The sequence below is a fragment of the Cynoglossus semilaevis genome, chromosome 19 (assembly GCF_000523025.1).
Source record: "Cynoglossus semilaevis isolate Cse_v1.0 chromosome 19, Cse_v1.0, whole genome shotgun sequence".
Taxonomy (NCBI): domain Eukaryota; kingdom Metazoa; phylum Chordata; class Actinopteri; order Pleuronectiformes; family Cynoglossidae; genus Cynoglossus; species Cynoglossus semilaevis.
This window is the reverse complement of record NC_024325.1, coordinates 2,267,689-2,284,521: the sequence shown is the minus strand read 5'-3', so window position 1 is coordinate 2,284,521 and position 16,833 is coordinate 2,267,689. Positions and strand designations below refer to the sequence as shown.

The window sequence follows — 16,833 nt, the reverse complement described above, 5'->3', positions numbered from 1 at the left end:
GGGACTTTTTATTTTTATGGATTTTAGGCATGTTTTTGGTGATATTTTCTGAATTTTATCCACAACAATAGACAGTTACATATTTCATGGCAAATGAGTATTTTTAGTCATTTTTGAGAACCCTTTTCCAGAGATTTGTTCAGGAACTTATTGGTGTAGTATTTTACTGTGATCAAATGTTATACTGTATATATGTATATATATACACACATATATCTGTATATCTTTATATATATATAAACACATCTTTGTATCAAAGACACATCTTTATATATACATATAGCTGTATCTGTACAAATACATATAGACTTATATCTGTATATATATGCATATAGCTGTATATATTTATACACACACATACAGTGGGTACAGAAAGTATTCAGACCCTTAAATTTTTCACTTTGTTATATTACAGCCATTTGCTAAAATCATTTAAGTACAATGGTTTTCCTCAATGTACACACAGCACCCCATATTGACAGAAAAACACAGAATTGTTGACCTTTTGCAGATGTATTAAAAAGGAAAACTGAAATATCACATGGTCATAAGTATTCAGACCCTTTGCTCAGAATTTAGTAGAAGCACCCTTAAGAGCTAATACAGCCATGAGTCTTTTTGGTAATGATGCAACAGGTTTTTCACACCTGGATTTGAGGATCCTCTGCCATTCCTCCTTGCAGATCCTCTCCAGTTCTGTCAGGTTGGATGGTGAACAATGGTGGACAGCCATTTTCAGGTCTCTCCGGAGAGGCTCCATTGGGTTTAAGTCAGGGCTCTGGTTGGGCCATTCAAGAACAGTCACGGAGTTGCTGTGAAGCACTCCTTGTTTATTTTAGCTGTGTGCATTTATCTTTCCTTTAATTGCAACCAGTCATCCTGTCCCTGCAGTTGAAAAACACTCCCACAGCATGATGCCTCCTCCACCACCATGCTTCATTGTTAGGACTGTATTGGACAGGTGATGAGCAGTGCCTGGTTTTCTCCACACATACCGCTTAGAATTAAGGCCAAAAAGTTCAATCTTGGTCTCATCAGACCAGAGAATGTTATTTCTCACCATCTTGGAGTCCTTCAGGTGTTGTTTTAGTAAACTCCATGCGGGCTTTCATGTGTTTTGCACTGAGGAGAGGCTTCCGTTGGGCCACTCTGCCATAAAGCCCCGACTGGTGGAGGGCTGCAGTGTTAATTGACTTTCTACAACTTTCTCCCAACTTCCAACTGCATCTCTGGAGCTCAGCCACAGTAATCTTTGGGTTCTTCTTTACCTCTCTCACCAAAGCTCTTCTCCCACAATCGTCAGTTTGGCTGGACAGCCAGCTCTTGGAAGTGTTCTGGTCATCCCAAACGTCTTCCATTTAAGGATTATGGAGGCCACTGTGCTCTAAGGAACCTTAAGTGCAGCAGCATTTTTTCTTTTTGTAACCTTGGCCAGATCTGTGCCTTGCCACAATTCTGTCTCTGAGCTCTTCAGGCAGTTCCATTGACCTCATGATTCTCATTTGCTCTGACATGCACTGTGAGCTGTAAGGTCAGGACAGGTGTGTGGCTTTCCTAATCAAGTCCAATCAGTATAATCAAACTCAGCTGGACTCCAATGAAGGCGTAGAACAGGCACGCCCAACTGGTCTTCAGACAGCTAATTGGTCAAACTATTTGCTCTTGGTTGGTTGGAACAAAAACCTGCAGCCACAGCAGCCCTTTGTGGATCAGTTTGGGCACCCCTGGTGTAGAACCATCTCAGTGTCACAGTGACATTTCATTTTTTTTAATAAATCTGCAAAAATGTCAACAATTCTGTGTTTTTCTGTCAATATGGAGTGCTCTGTCTACATTAATGAGGAAAAAGAACTTAGCAATGATTTTAGCAAATGGCTGCAATATAACAAAGAATGAAAAATATAAGGGGGTCTGAATATTTACAAACTCACTGTAGCTGTATATATACATACATATATACATATATACATATATACATATACATATATACATATATATACATACACATATATATACATACATATATACATACATACATATATATACATATATACATATATACATATATATATATATATATATATAGCCAGCTCTTCAGCAGGTTGATGATCATGGCTGGTGACAATAGTTTCAGCACGCATGGGGTGTCCACAGTAATGAGCACCAAAGTGCTGCTCTCTTTCTTTGGTCACACCACACGGCAACATTCTCCCATCAGTGAATAAAATGTCACAGCAGCAGACGAGCATCACCTCAGTGATCCACGAAACTCACTGCACCGGGCCCCCCAGTGGGGGGGTGGGGGGGGGTCTTGAAATAACATGATGTTGATGGACTGAACATAATCTCAGCATGCATCTACTGCTGCTTAACACTTCTCTCTGCAGCACAGAGGGGAAGGTCATTCATCAAACGTCATTGAAATGTGAGAGGCATGGGGTCAGAATAGTGACCTCAGATGATGCAGAGGTGCGAACGGGCTTGGAGGTCAGCCTTTAACTGATGACTCCATATCGACTGAATGAGAAAATGGTAGAGGACGAAGGATAGGGAGGTGGCCGGGGGTGGGGTAGAAGATGGGGGATGAGTATTCTCATCCTCACAGACTGGAACGTGAGGAAGCCTGACAAATGAGTGCACAGCAGCTGGGTGAGCCACAGGAGAGATTTGGACCGTCTGCAGACGTACACGACAGGATGGGATGATCAGCTCATGTTTGGAATCAACTCGTCTCTAGAGAATATGTGAAGTATCCAGCTGTAACATGGGGCTCCACATACAGACAAGGCTGGTGTTTGCATAGTGACTCACTGCACTCTTCTTCCTATTCTACTTCATTTGAAGTCATGTTCCAAATGTCAGATATACTACTTTATTAATTAGGTTAGCTGCAGACCACATGATGGCAGTGTGGCTGGTGCTCTTGCCTTAGCAAAAAGGTTTGAAGCCCAGCTTTTGGTCATCGTCTAGAGATTTTACTTGTATTTTTTCCCAGCTGTTCTGGGGGAGACTCTAAATCCGTGGGTGGCAGTAAATTAAGTAAATTCTATTTTGCAATGTATGAGATATTTGATTTCCCTAATATACATATTTTGTGGCTCCTCTGCCTCTGTGCTGGTCAGTGATGAAGGTGAATATGAATATTAGGAAAATCAAGTGTCCTTTGAGAGAGGTGTAGGATTCGCATACATTGCTAAATAGAATTGCAACAAAGAAAAATCTGGAGGTAAAGTGAAGTGGCTTTTTACCCTAATGTGCCTGTAAAAGCTTTGATTCACACCACAACCTGGAATCATGTCATATCAATGAGCACTTAGAGCACTCACAGTATTAAAGGTTGACATGCAGCTGAGCAGATAGAGCCTCTTACTCTGCACATGTACATTACAGCATGTCATAAGTGAATAGGACGCAGTATTCTAAAGACAGCAGAGCCGAATGTCTATAGTGTGTATAGTTTGATAAGACCCCACTTTACAAGACAAATCATCCCAACATTTGGTTTCCACTGCATACAACCTAACAAGATAAGGTTGCCAAGGAAACCCACAGCAAGAACATAGAACATTTCCCCCCCTTTTTTTTGCTATAAGACTCTCTAGATTATGACAAACAATTGATATATTACCAATGCAGCACACAGGCAGCAGGAGGAGTGGGAGTAACAAATAAATCCCCAGGTTTTTAGATTAGCATCACTGATGGGAATGAGGACATGGGATATAAAAAAAGAAGAATACAATTTGATATTGTGCTGGAGGAAACCAGCGCATGATGTATGAGTCATTGTACATTAAGTCAATGAGAGAACAGTGTTTAGTCCATAAATCTAATCTGCACACGTGCACCGGCACATATCACTAATGCTCTTTTAATGAATGTTTTGAATGCAGGGGCATAAAAGTGCCATTACATCTCTGCGGGTCCATTTGTGCGATGGCTGAGATTGCACTGGTGTCACCATGGCTGAAAAGACCCAGGCAGAGCCCTGAGGAGCGGAGCGGCTCGGGAGCCATTAGGATCCGTGAGTGACTTTGACTGGCCACAGATCAATGCACCGGGGACCTATCTATTACTGACATCCAATTATAGCAATGGCTGTCGGTTTAGCACCACTACTAAGTGCTTTAGTCTTTTTATTGACTACCTGTCAGCAGCCTGCACACAGTGGAACTATTGGCTAATAATCAGGTATCGATCGATCCACATGTCAGGATCACCAGCTTGCTGCTAAGTGTATAGAGAGCAGGCGAAGGGCGGCGGTGGTCACAGCGGACAGACCTGTTTGTAAGTCATTAACAAGGCAGTTCAGCATGGCCCTGTACATTTAATTAGTGATTAGGGTTTAGCTATACTAACAGCCAGTTTCTTACACATTTTTCTACTCATAAACTCATCTGTAACCAAAAAAATTAAATAAAGGTGGCCAGTTGTAAAAAAACAAAAACAAACAAACAAACAATAACTTAAGATAATTTCACGAGAAACAGATGAATAACTATGTAGTCAGCTGAGCTCAGACACAGAGTACAGTGTATTTATACTGGACCAAATAGCAAGTCCTGGGAATGGCAGGTCATTTGCCAACCCACATCATTGATTAATTGCAGTCATTAAGTTAGAATGTCAATTCACCCGGTGTAAGGGGTGGAATTCACCGGATGATTAGAATTAATCACAGGAAAAAAGTGGCAGGGCACCAGAGAGAACGCAGCAGTACTGTACATTTATGTTAAATAATGTTAATGTTAAATAAACTATCACCACTGCCTGTTTATCATTTCATGACCTTTTATTATTCAAAAATACAGCACAAAAATACACACAGAAAAAGTGGGTTTCCGCACAGTGTGCAAACCTCACGGGAGACCTCCGTACGATATTAGTAGGCAAATTTAAAAGCTACAGTAAATATGGTTAGTAGTATTTGTTAATGCGCTGAGAGGACACACAGTGACAGTAACAGGATCACCCGTCTATAACTACAACTCCACAGGTGCCCACTGTGACAGAAAATTACCTTCATGAACCACATGCTTACGCACCCTACACACACACACACACACACACACACACACACACAGAGACAAACTTAATGTATACTTCAAGGAGGCCTCGTTAGCAGCTTCCAGATAAAACAGCCAACCTGCCAAAGCTGTTTCTATGACTGGGACATCTAGCTGTGATGATGGAATTAATATTAATAATAAAAAAACCACCAGGCACCCACTTTCTTACACACACACACACACCAGGGAACGTTAGCATGGTACCGACCGACCTGTCACTACCTGCTTTACACAAACATGGCAGAGTACACTTATACACACAAACATCATCTTCGTATCTTTTGACAGTGTTGTGATTAGATAGCGTTACTTTGACAGAATATTTATACAGAGAGCCCAAATAGTGTAAATTTTAAAAAAAATAGTTTTAAATAGAGATTTCTTTAAAAAAAACTTAAAGAAGTTACTTACTGACATATTTGCAAGATACAACAAAGACAATCAAACCTTTTGTGAAGGGCTTAATTTGCATGCGATGACTGTACGACCTGACCTGATAGAGGCACCATGGATGGGTTACAGATGTCACCGTGTACTGTATTGTTCTAGAGGCTGAAGGCAGTGGAGCCTGATATGATGGTGCTACTGCACATAGCACAGCAGGAACTGGTGCTACAGCAAAACTCTGCGTGGGCAACAAGGCACAAAAAAAGTTAGTAGAATCCAGCAACGTTGAGGCCAAAGAGACATTAAATTCAAGAGAGTAAGGCGTCCAACAGTATTTAAAAATTATTCTTAAGACATTTATGGGAAGGGGCTGACGAGATGTAACACTTAAAAAAGAGAGAAAAAAAAAGAGATTGGACTAAAAGCTGATCAATTCACAAAGAGGATATCACTGTGTGTTGACACTATTTAACTCTGCAAATTAATTACACTCTGTAAGCGTTTAGTTCATTCTGCCTGTCATCATATGCTTCATTAAAATGTATAATTAACACTACTCCAGCCATGACAGGTTTGTATATAGTGAATGTTAATCAAGGTCTCAGCTGTAATTTAAACCAGATAAAGAAGTTCCACGTGTGTCACCACTGAGAGGTGGCTATAATTTCATACATAAATGAGGAGCCGCTGCTCATGTGTCATTACAGTACTGTGCGTTTTTCGAGGAGGTTAACATGTGGTCCTTGTGGTCTGGAGCGTGCTGCTGGTCAAACACAATCACCGCCAATTGCTCAATGAACCCTATTGTCCAGCTGCTTTAAGTTGTGAAAGAAATGGGGTGGAGGATTGGGAGGGGGACGTAGGGGTGTGTGTGTGGGGGGGGGCTGTTGTTGTTATTTAAGTTAGCTCAAGAAGTAGTAATCTGCCCAATCAGCTGCCATGTGCCATGACCCACCTCCTTACCGTCAGCCAATCTAGTCCATGTAAGCCCCCACTCAAACCCTGAATGGACAACTCGTAATGTTTAAAGTGTGGAGTTGAAAACGGCTGACCTACATAAACAGATAAGCTCGCACAGTCGGCTTCATTTAACAGTCAATTTTTAAAGAATTAGAATTAAAAACGTTCTCCTCTAAAGATTGGTTGAGCTGGGAGTTGAATGAACTGTATATTTACCCCACTCCCAACCACATACTTCAACTTATATGCACACACAAACTGCAATTATATACATGCATGCATACAGCCTGGATATGAGTTCTACAGCAAAGGTCGTCTATACTAAAAAAACAGACATGCATTCACATATGTACAATATAATCTGTATGTCAGCTTCATATTAACACTAAGTTTTGTTTTTTTCTTTTTCTGTGAGAAAGTCCAGGAAGTAAATTTAAAGATTTTATGGTGTTTGTATTTGATAAAAATGTTGTGTACTCAGTTGTGATTCCAGTTGTCCAGTTGGTTTATATGCTCAGAGGAGCCTGGTCTTCATCAGCGGAGTAAAATTCCATTGGTAAAAAATAAAGAGCTCAAAGTCAGTTAGCCCATCCCAGATTCTTCTCCGTCATCATTGGCTTATGTCCTACTCCCTTCCCTCGTTCCCTTCCTCTTGTTACACAGGCAAACGGCAAACTAAACAATGGAGCCGTCCCTGTTCTGAGCAGGGACCATGACTGGGATGGCCCCCATGCGGCTGAGGTTAGGGCCAGCCATTCTGGCTCCAGAGGGTGGGGGCAGAGGATTGTGGCTGGATGGCCTCTCGTACTCGTCTGCTGTTGGTATCTTGTCGTACTGGGGTTTCAGGGCGTACTCGTGCAGGTTGGAAGGTGACATAGAACCCAGGGAGGAGCGCTGGCTGCCCACGGTGAAGCTGCGCGCCGTCGAAACGCGGCTTTTAGGAGGCGGCACGTCCTCTCTGAGAGGAAACAGAAACAGCAACACGTTACGACGATAAGCAGACGAGAGCATTCGCTTACTTTTATGAGCTTACCTGAGCTTCAAATCCAAGGCAGTGAATATGGAAATGGCTTCCTGAGACGCCATAAAGCATAATGAAGTTTGACGGCGTGCAGGTATAAAAATGAGGAATGTCTGGCACTTACTGTCCACAGCAATGAAAACAATCAACACTTAAGGAGACTGCATGAATCATTTCAGAGATGAGACACGGTTTGACTTGGTAACAGGCGGGACTAATTGCAGCTGGACCGTTTTAAGGGATGGAGTCATGTCGGCACTGTTAGCTGTGTTGCTGCTCATAAACATGCAGCCAAACAGAGCTATGCCCTGGACTCTGCCACCACATTAACTACTAATAAGCAGCAATAATCCAGTTAAATGCTCAATCAAACTGAGCCTGAGGGAGCAGAGCTTGTTCAGCCCGTAGCTCCAAGCTGTTAGTGTTTTATCAAATACTTGTGTCTGTGTTTATGAGAAATGACCAGTGGTCTAATCCTCTTTGTCCTACAGCAGGAGCAGTGTCACAGTGGCGGCAGATTGAGGCAGCAGCAGCAGAGTGACATTAAGCCTGGGGTTTGTATAGAGCTGTTGGCCGGATGCAGGGTTGGATGGTTATTGGACGGGCAGTCGGCGACAGACATGACTAGATCCACAGAGCAAACATAGCTTTCAGACTGATTACCACAGCTGTTTATTTGAGGAGGGTTTTAAAAAAAAAAAGGGACGTGTGATGTGGAAAAACATTTCCCTCTGTTGATAGAGACGTATGAGGCGGCAAAAGGTCAATCAGAGATCTTAGATTAATAACCACATTTACCCTGCTGCTCTATCTACGCTGACATCTAATCCTGTATTAAAAACCATGATACTGGTTTTTCTGTCCTTTCATTAATTTTATATATGGCTGACTTTACACACATCCCAAAATATGTTTCCATTAAAGGGAGCGCTGATGTGTCAGTGAATTTACCTTATCTCGTTGCAGATCTCCTTCTCGTACTTCTTCCTTTGATGGGAACGGTAGCAGCAGAACAGGATGATGGCGAGGATGATGAGGATCAGCAGAATAGCAGTAATGGTTCCTGCGATGATGTTTGCAGTGTTGACAGCTGGGCAAAACAGAAAGGAACAAGTTGAAATGGCAGTTCAAGGTGGCTAAAAATGATGAAGATAGAACAGAGCGGTGGGTTCTTCCTCAGGAATATCAGTGCAGCCTTTCTTTAAACTCAACTCCAAACATAAATGTATTATTTTTGGCATGAGCCTATTTTTTAGTGAATATGTATAAATAAAAAAAGCCAAAAAATCACAATAAATGCATTTATGTAGACTAAGGGTTCACAAGGGGGTGTTAAGAAAGACAAAATCATTTCTAATTTGATTTAATTTTTTATATATAAAAAACACCAGTTTTACATGAATGGCACCATCTTAAATTAATTTCAATGTAGATTTGAAAAAAAGAAAATGTTGAATGTGTCACTCCAACATGGTAAACTAACTAAGAAAGGTAACATCATATGCAGGAATCATTCTTTTAAATAACTATTTGAGGGTTTTTTGCCATTTAACTTGGTGACACATGGACATATCCGTTGTTTAATTTGTAATTTCTTAGGCAATCACCTGTTTTCTGTTTTTAATGGGTTTGTGCATTTTAAAATAACAGCTTAGCTAATAAACAAAGTCAATTACCCTAATAAAAATAATATCTTCCAAAAAAACAGCATGTTAACACAAGACTTAAGTACAGACACTCACTGCATTCACATTGTTTTTAATGTCATTAATTTTATGTCTTTTGTTAAACGAAGGTAACGGCTTTGTGAGAATGAGCGCTTCTTAAATAATAATGTGAAGCAGGTTAAGAGGAGGTCCGTTAACCCAAAACTGGTCAGGTACTCACGGGCTGTTACTTTGACCTGTAGAAAACATTCCTCAGTGCCAACACGGTTCTTGGCAGTGCAGCGGTAAGTGCCCGTCACACTGGTGGAGGCATTCTTCACTCTGAGAATACCTTGGTCGGAGTCTGGGGGGAATGTGAAACACATCACAGGAAAGATGGGTGAGTTTAACAGAAGGTAGAACTGTTTGCTGTTTGTTGGAGAGAGCTTATTAAAAGGTCCATTACCCATCATGGCAGAGGCGGGCAGTATCTTGGTTTCAGTGGTTCTATCCCAGATGTATTTCATGGGGTTAGTGCCTTCACTTGATGTGCACCTCAGTGAAAAGTCTTTACCTTCCTCTGTGGAACCTTCTGTGTAGCACCGTGGCTTGGAAGGCCTCACTGTGAGAAAAGACAACAAAAAAACTATTTTTAATTGTGGGAAAAAACACTTGACATCACAATTAAAATGCAAAGAGACCAGATGGCTATCACTTTTGGAAAGATGGCATAAATCATTTCTTTGACAGAAACAAAAAATCGTTATTCGAGTATAATAAGAGCTGTAGTACATTATGATCGTGTATTTCTTCTTCTGCTCGGAGCATTAGCTGTGAGAGTGAGTGATACGACTGCTGTCATCATAGCAAATGCCACTTTATCACAAAAATGCCAGGCTGTGTGCCTCTGGATATAAAAGCAGACGGACTTCAAAATAAAAGAGAGAAGACTGAGGCAACACCCTTTGTATAAAAAGCAATACGTGTGCTAACATTTAAGCATTCAGTGTCAACAGCAGCCGAGATGAGATGAGAATCAAAAACAAACAGATCCAAATTAAAAGTAAACCGGCTCCACTGGTTCACAGGTGATGATGGTTGTTCAAAGATAAACAGACGAGCTTCACATTTTAATTCAGAGTCCTAAGTGTCTGCTCTGAATTATTATTTGCAGAATTTAAAAATAATTAAACTTTATATATTTTTTCTCTGTTTTCTTACACCTACACACTATGTATCTTACTCTTCCTGAAATGCTCTTACATTATCAACTGTATTTTAATGTACTTTACCAACTTTTTCATACACTGTCCTTACGGGTTTTAGGAGGAGGCTGAAGTTTGACAGGTGTGCATGTGCAGACTAACTGTGACGGACAGTTCTTTGAGAGACTACCTATCAAATAACACACACAAGTTCAGGGCAGTGGTGGAATCACAGCGAGAGGTACAATAAAAAATAAATAAATAAGCAGTGACGGACAAACAGCGGAGCGATGAGAGCCAAGGCTGAACAACTTCTAAGTCACTGGTTGGCTCCATGTTGCACATGTGCTGCATGTACGCACACATGCATGTGCCGCACAGTAAATGTCACAGAGCTACGACATTTTAAATGCATCTGTTAGAGGTGAAAGTCAACTCGACACGTCTAGGGGCCGTAGCACGCAGCTCCTCATATTAGCACGGCTGTTGGACCAGCAGATTTATTTGTGTGAATGATGAGGTCAAACGAAGAAGGTGACAGAAGATGCAGAAGCACTGACAGATAAAGGGCAGTGCGCTACGGCTAACATGACTGCGTTGTATGGACAGAGATTTATGAGATACACAAGGATATGTTCCGAACAAGATAAGCAGTAAAGAAAAGCTAGTTTGGGGTATTCATTAGGGTTACAAATGTCAGAGGGGAGGGGTTGATTGTTGAATGACAATAAGTGTGAGAACCTGACTCTCAACTTTCAACAATCATACAGTAACTGTGGCTTCAGCTTACAGTGCATAAAAATGTACTACTTCTACTGAAGATTGCGAGTTTAAATAGCATTTTAGCAATTCAGAATTAGCAGTCATTGTCAGTTCAAGTAAAGCATTTACACTAACAGGCAACAGACACAGGTATTTTGAAAGACCAGCTTTAAACAGCCGACAAGTCTCTGAACTGCAGCAGGTGCCAGAATGGATGTCTGCCTGTATATGACTGTTCTTCTAACAAGGCCCCGAAATAGGTGTGTTTATGATTGTGATAAAGCACACACACAATCTGGTTTTCATGAGTTTTGAGGACATCACAGGACATTCCTCTCTTACCAGTACAAATTTAAATTTAACCCCTAGCCTAAACATAACCTCGCCCTGATTCTAATCCAAACAACATGCATTTTCACCAACAGTATGTCCCCACAAGTATACTGCAGCTATACCTAGACCGCACACATGCACGTCTTCCCTTGTTCCCAGGATCTTCCACCTTGTGACAAGATCAACCTGAAGGTAAAATGCAGAGCAGGCAACATGTCCTCACCCTGTGCTGTCAACATGTCTCAGCTAAGAACAACCTCTGCCCTCAGAGTCAATGGTTAGAAGCCTGTCAACTTCAGTAGCCTCAAGCTGTTCCTGTAGAAGACTCTAGGGGACAGCTGAGGTTCTAATCCACAGCAGGAAAGCATTCAAAGACCTCAACATCAAACCAAGGAAGTCAGGACCACTGATAGGCCACTGACCACTTAGGTCATATCAATATATAAATAGTGACAAGTAATATTCGTATAAAATGATTAAACAATAGCTGTACAACACTTGTTGATGAAAATTACAAATAAAATGATTAAGTGTGACGTCAGAACTTACATGCAGAAAAACTTTTCTTTCCTGTCAGTGGCTCATATTTCTGGTTATACTAGTTGGTAGAGTGACTACTGTTTACTTGATATGTTATACAATCTAACGTGTCGCCCATTTTCTAGTCTGCTGCACTATGTTTAGAGAGGAGAAACTACTGTACTGATAACAGGGCTGTGGAGAGCACAGCACAAGACCTATGTCCTGCATGAGGTTGTTTTTCTCACATGCAAATACCAGCTGAGTTTTGGTAAGTAAATCATAGACAGAGCGAGCGAAAGAGAGAACGCATATGTGCCTCAGGTATGAATCATCTAACTTACCCAACTCCAGTGTGTCACAGATTTTATAATGTGTGATTAAAAAGGCATTCGAGTGCAAAATTTAATTAAGAAATGTTATTTGTGGAAAGAAAATACACGTTTGCTTTATATGTGATCTCTCAAGGTTTCATCTTGCTCATAATAATTAGCTTTGACTTTTGCATATGTGTTCATTATTATGTTACATTTTATCTTACAAGACCTATTCAAGGGTAGTTCAAGGGTACTTACTACAAAGACAATATTAAAGAAAAAATAGGAATTGTACCATGTATTTACCATATAGGTGAAAAATAAAAAAAACTATTGGCCAAACAGCAGTCATTTATCCTGCTCTCATAAAAGTTGCACTCACCCATGACGCTCAGCTGCATCTTCCTGCTGCCGATACCAGGAGCCTTCTTCACCTTACACAGGTAGGTCCCAGAATCTGTCGACTTCAGTCCCGTCAGGTTGATAGAGGCGTCTCCCGTTTTGGGGTCAGCTGCGTTGAAATGCACCCTGCCTTTCATTGGTGGGTAGTAGTCCTCATAGGACCTGTCACCAGCATACAGGATTACCTGGGAAGGAAAGAGATATTCAGTTAAAGTGTTTAGATGCATAAAAAATCATTACAAAATGACTAAACAGAGCCCTAAAATTATCGGTATTTACTTTCTGGAAGCAAGGACGAAGAGGAAGCATTAACAAAGCCACCACTGTGGACCCATATCATCACCTGCTGTGTCAACAAAGCAGTGACTTCATGGTGGAGTGCCATCCTGTCTTTTCCTCAAACATGTCTACAGACACACAAACTTTTCAAAGAAAAAAAAATGAAGACAGGGTGGAGTGGAGACATCTCAGACGTGATTGCAATAAAGACAAGAAAAAGAGGGCATAAGACAAAACACCCATTGTCTTCTTTATTAACACTGGCGTGCACATTTCCAAAGAGAACTCATCTACAGGCTGCACTTTACTATAATCAACACGAGGTATTAAATTACAGCAATGGAAAAAATAATAAGGACATCAGTGGAGACAGAAAACTTTAATTAAGTATAAGAGAAGGGTTGTTTATGAAACTGCCAGGAAAGAAAAAGTATGAAGAGAGTGTATGTACTGTTCATCCAGTAAACAGGTAAGTTATTTCCTTTTTGTCTCCTAAAAGGAAATCATGAGTCACAAACTTCACCGGGAAGCGAAACATAAGCCTTAATAACGTAGTGAACAGACCAGGGGGGAAGTGGAAATTTAATTCCCTAAAGCTGAACAAAACCTCTCACATGGACTTATGTGCACACTGCAAGAAAAAAAAAATTCACTACTAAGAAAAGCGAATTCACAATAACCTTGAGAATAAGGAAGTTAAGTAAAAACAATCTCAGTTGAGCCCAGTAATCGAAATGAAAAGGGCAAATTACCAACAGATGTGGCAGCTGCTCCCAAGGACGGAGGGTCGCAGCAGTTTGTGTGAGATTTTAACAACAGAGCAGGTCAGTCAATGATGCTATCACCACCTGGCTGGGCTGTTCTCAGTGGAGAGAGCATGCAGCAGAAATGAAAGACCTCTATTGGTGAAACTCAGTTTCAGCAGACACATGTAAAGATGAGGTCATTGTCATGTGATGCTGTTGCTCAGGGAGGGAAGTGGAAGAGGTGCAGGTCATTTGAGAGGCAAAGCAAAGGAAGGTTATACCTGTGAACTCCAAACCATTTGTAGAGGGAGAGCCGTGAGTGTTATCACTGGCACAGAATGATGTTTACTGTGAGATAAGTGAACAGTGCTGAAATCTGCTCTGCTGTGAGCTGCTGTCCACAGTTAAAACAGAGTCACTACCTGGAAACAGAGTTTGTGTCCTTCATTCCAGTTACACAGAATCCAATTGATCGCATACAGATGCAAACAAAGCACATAATGTACAGGGCAATGACAAACAAGGCCATAGCTTTAACTCCAAACCCTCCAATACATTATCAACACGTGCTGATTCCTGTTGCAATATGTGAAATAAACAAAGAGGTCTGTTGCTGCTGCTGCTCAAGGACAAAACAGACAGTGTGTGTGTATGTGTATGTGTGTGTGTGTGTGTGACATGGGGGTTCGTAATGTATTTGTCCGAGCCTCTCCTCGCTTCAGTTCAGTTTTGATTTTCACGACTGTTTTCTCACATTGTTCTCATTGTGGCAAAGACTTGGGGCACACCCTCATTTCAGCTACTGTAGCCAGGGAATGAGAGACAAATGCACATGACTGTGTCTGTAGGCATGCCTGGCATCTCTCATGCGAGCCGAATAAAACCAGCACTCACATCACAAAAGCTCCAGCACACACACGCAGACCTCAGTGACCGGAGAATAATATTCTAAGTGAAACAAAGTATAATTCCCACCTGATGATGGATTAAACAGATAAAATAAATGATGTCCTGTGTATTTCACACACATTACAAAGCAGGCCTAAAAGTGGTCATTCTTTAACAGTAGGAACTGATAATAATCAACCGTTCTAATTTTATTATTTCTTTAAATCAGATAGTGATGAAATATAACCATGACGCACCACAAAGGACCTATTATCGATGTGTAATCATGGTGAACACATCTCCATCTTTCATTTAAAGGCAGTTTTATAGGCATAGAAAACATGATCTCAGTTCATTATGTTATGTTCATTACATTGTGTCTAGATTTTCAAGATAAAGGAAAAGAAGAAGAGAGTCTCACAATTGCAGGTGTCAAGTTTCCTGATAAAACCCTGCGTCAATAATGGTATAATTTAGCACAGTGTTAATGATATTAGTATCCATTGTCACAGCAGATAAAAGACTGGTGTATGCTAACAAAATAAGAATTATTATTAATATACTATTATTATATTATTATTAGATTATTCCAAAGCCACATGTATATGCCTACTGAGATTCTAAGAATTTTCTTCACCCCATTTACAAACCCTGAAGTCATAGCTTTAGCTGATCACCTTAATGCCAGTGAAGGTTGTCACAGCCTTTAAATCAGCCTCTGAGAATAGCTATACCAGTAATTACAATATAAATATGTAGTGCATGACTGCAAATTGGTTTAGGGCTATTCCTATAGTACGTGTGTATATACTGAGCCAAATTGGTGAAGTCAAGAAGAACAAATGCAGTGAGAGAAGGGGCACTATGTTTGCGCTATTTGTTTGGCATTAGATAAAGGAGTGTGCAGACAAAGGAATGTACACTCCTTTGGGTTGAGACCTAAGCTGGCCAGTCAGTTGAAATAAAATTTGAATCCATCACATTTATGGCAAAGCATGAAAGAATCAAAGCCATTTATCAGGGATTGACACAGTGGTAGTTGTGCCACAGTTGTTTTTTTGTTTTGTTTTGTTTTTTTGCATGTATAACTTTACTGATACAATCTTGGTTTTAAACTGGGAGCAGCATGAAAGAAAGAAAGAGGAAATGTTTGCAGCAGGTAAGAGTTGGAGAGAGAAGGGAGCTCAGGAGAAGGACGGCACCAATGGGAAACTCTGTAGCAAGACTCCGTGTCTACAGTTATTAAAGCCTTGAGGGCATTTGGAGCTGGTGCAGAGTTGTGCAGTCCTCCCTTTTCCATGGCTGAAGGCCGTGCTGGGTGAAAGAGAGACACTGCCAGGAGAAAAGGGAGCTCCCTTCACTCCCACTTTGTGTCTGTGAAAATGCTGCACAGAATTCCCATGGTGTAAATTACACCTTATCATATGCTTACTATGTAACACTGCAATACCAATAGATAATACTCAACCAACATGGAACATTTCTCTCTTGCTCACCACCTCAACACAGAAGTTAAGTAGAAACAGCAGCTTAAATGACGGCGATGTATAGACTGAACTGTTAGATGAAGGCCAGAGTATTTTCCCTCTTTTGAGAGAAAGCTTAAACTCACCACTTTGTCTTCTTTCTGGTTGTCAGATGCCAGCAAGGTCCATTCAATATCAAGTGGTCCAGAGTCACCAGGAGCCACATTGAAGCGGCACTCCAGCATCGCACTCTGACCACTGGCCTTTTCTACAAACGTCTCCCCTGAGGTAGAAATATCCAAACCTCTGACCAAACCTGAAGAGAGACAGAAACAGGAAAAGGTGTCAAGTCCATATTAATATAAACACAATTTAAACGATTCAGTGAGGTGATATTTTATATGACGAGTTCTGGTAGTGTTTAGATCAAGACTTTGTTGACACTGCTTACACTACGTAAGGATATCCAAGGACATAAATAACACTTGAGAGTGTAAACAAAACAGGGATAAGTGAATTAACACAAATGGAATGCAGCATAAACACAGGCACTTTTTATTTACTTTCAATAGCTGTGACGTGGTTCTGAAATGTAAAGCCTCAAAAACGCTAGCTTGAACTCTAACCTGAAAAAACAGGAGCTCATAGAAAATATTATTCTACTCTGTGCAATTATTTTTTGCTTTTCATGCAGTACTATACTTGAGTGAAAAAAGAACTGTTTCTCATGTTTCTTACATTTACACATGTATTGCTGTACTGCTTTGAAATATTCTTTTAGAATGTAATATGGACCTATAGCAGTTGTTGTAAAATGTCTTTATTGGAACATC

General features: G+C 40.7%; 1 protein-coding gene across 1 annotated transcript in view; it reads right to left on the bottom strand.

The window, feature by feature from the left end:
* Positions 1 to 4,773: 4,773 nt before the first annotated feature.
* The window catches only part of cxadr (CXADR Ig-like cell adhesion molecule), a 30,408-nt gene continuing 18,348 nt past the window's right edge, over positions 4,774 to 16,833 (bottom strand). Inside the window, exons 2-7 of the mRNA XM_008332283.3 lie at positions 16,147 to 16,316; positions 12,602 to 12,806; positions 9,550 to 9,705; positions 9,325 to 9,447; positions 8,389 to 8,527; positions 4,774 to 7,374 (exon numbers count right to left, since the gene is read on the bottom strand). Of these exons, the coding sequence (XP_008330505.1) occupies positions 7,092 to 7,374; positions 8,389 to 8,527; positions 9,325 to 9,447; positions 9,550 to 9,705; positions 12,602 to 12,806; positions 16,147 to 16,316 (1,076 nt within the window). The 3' untranslated portion in view covers positions 4,774 to 7,091. The remainder of the gene's footprint in view (positions 7,375 to 8,388; positions 8,528 to 9,324; positions 9,448 to 9,549; positions 9,706 to 12,601; positions 12,807 to 16,146; positions 16,317 to 16,833) is intronic.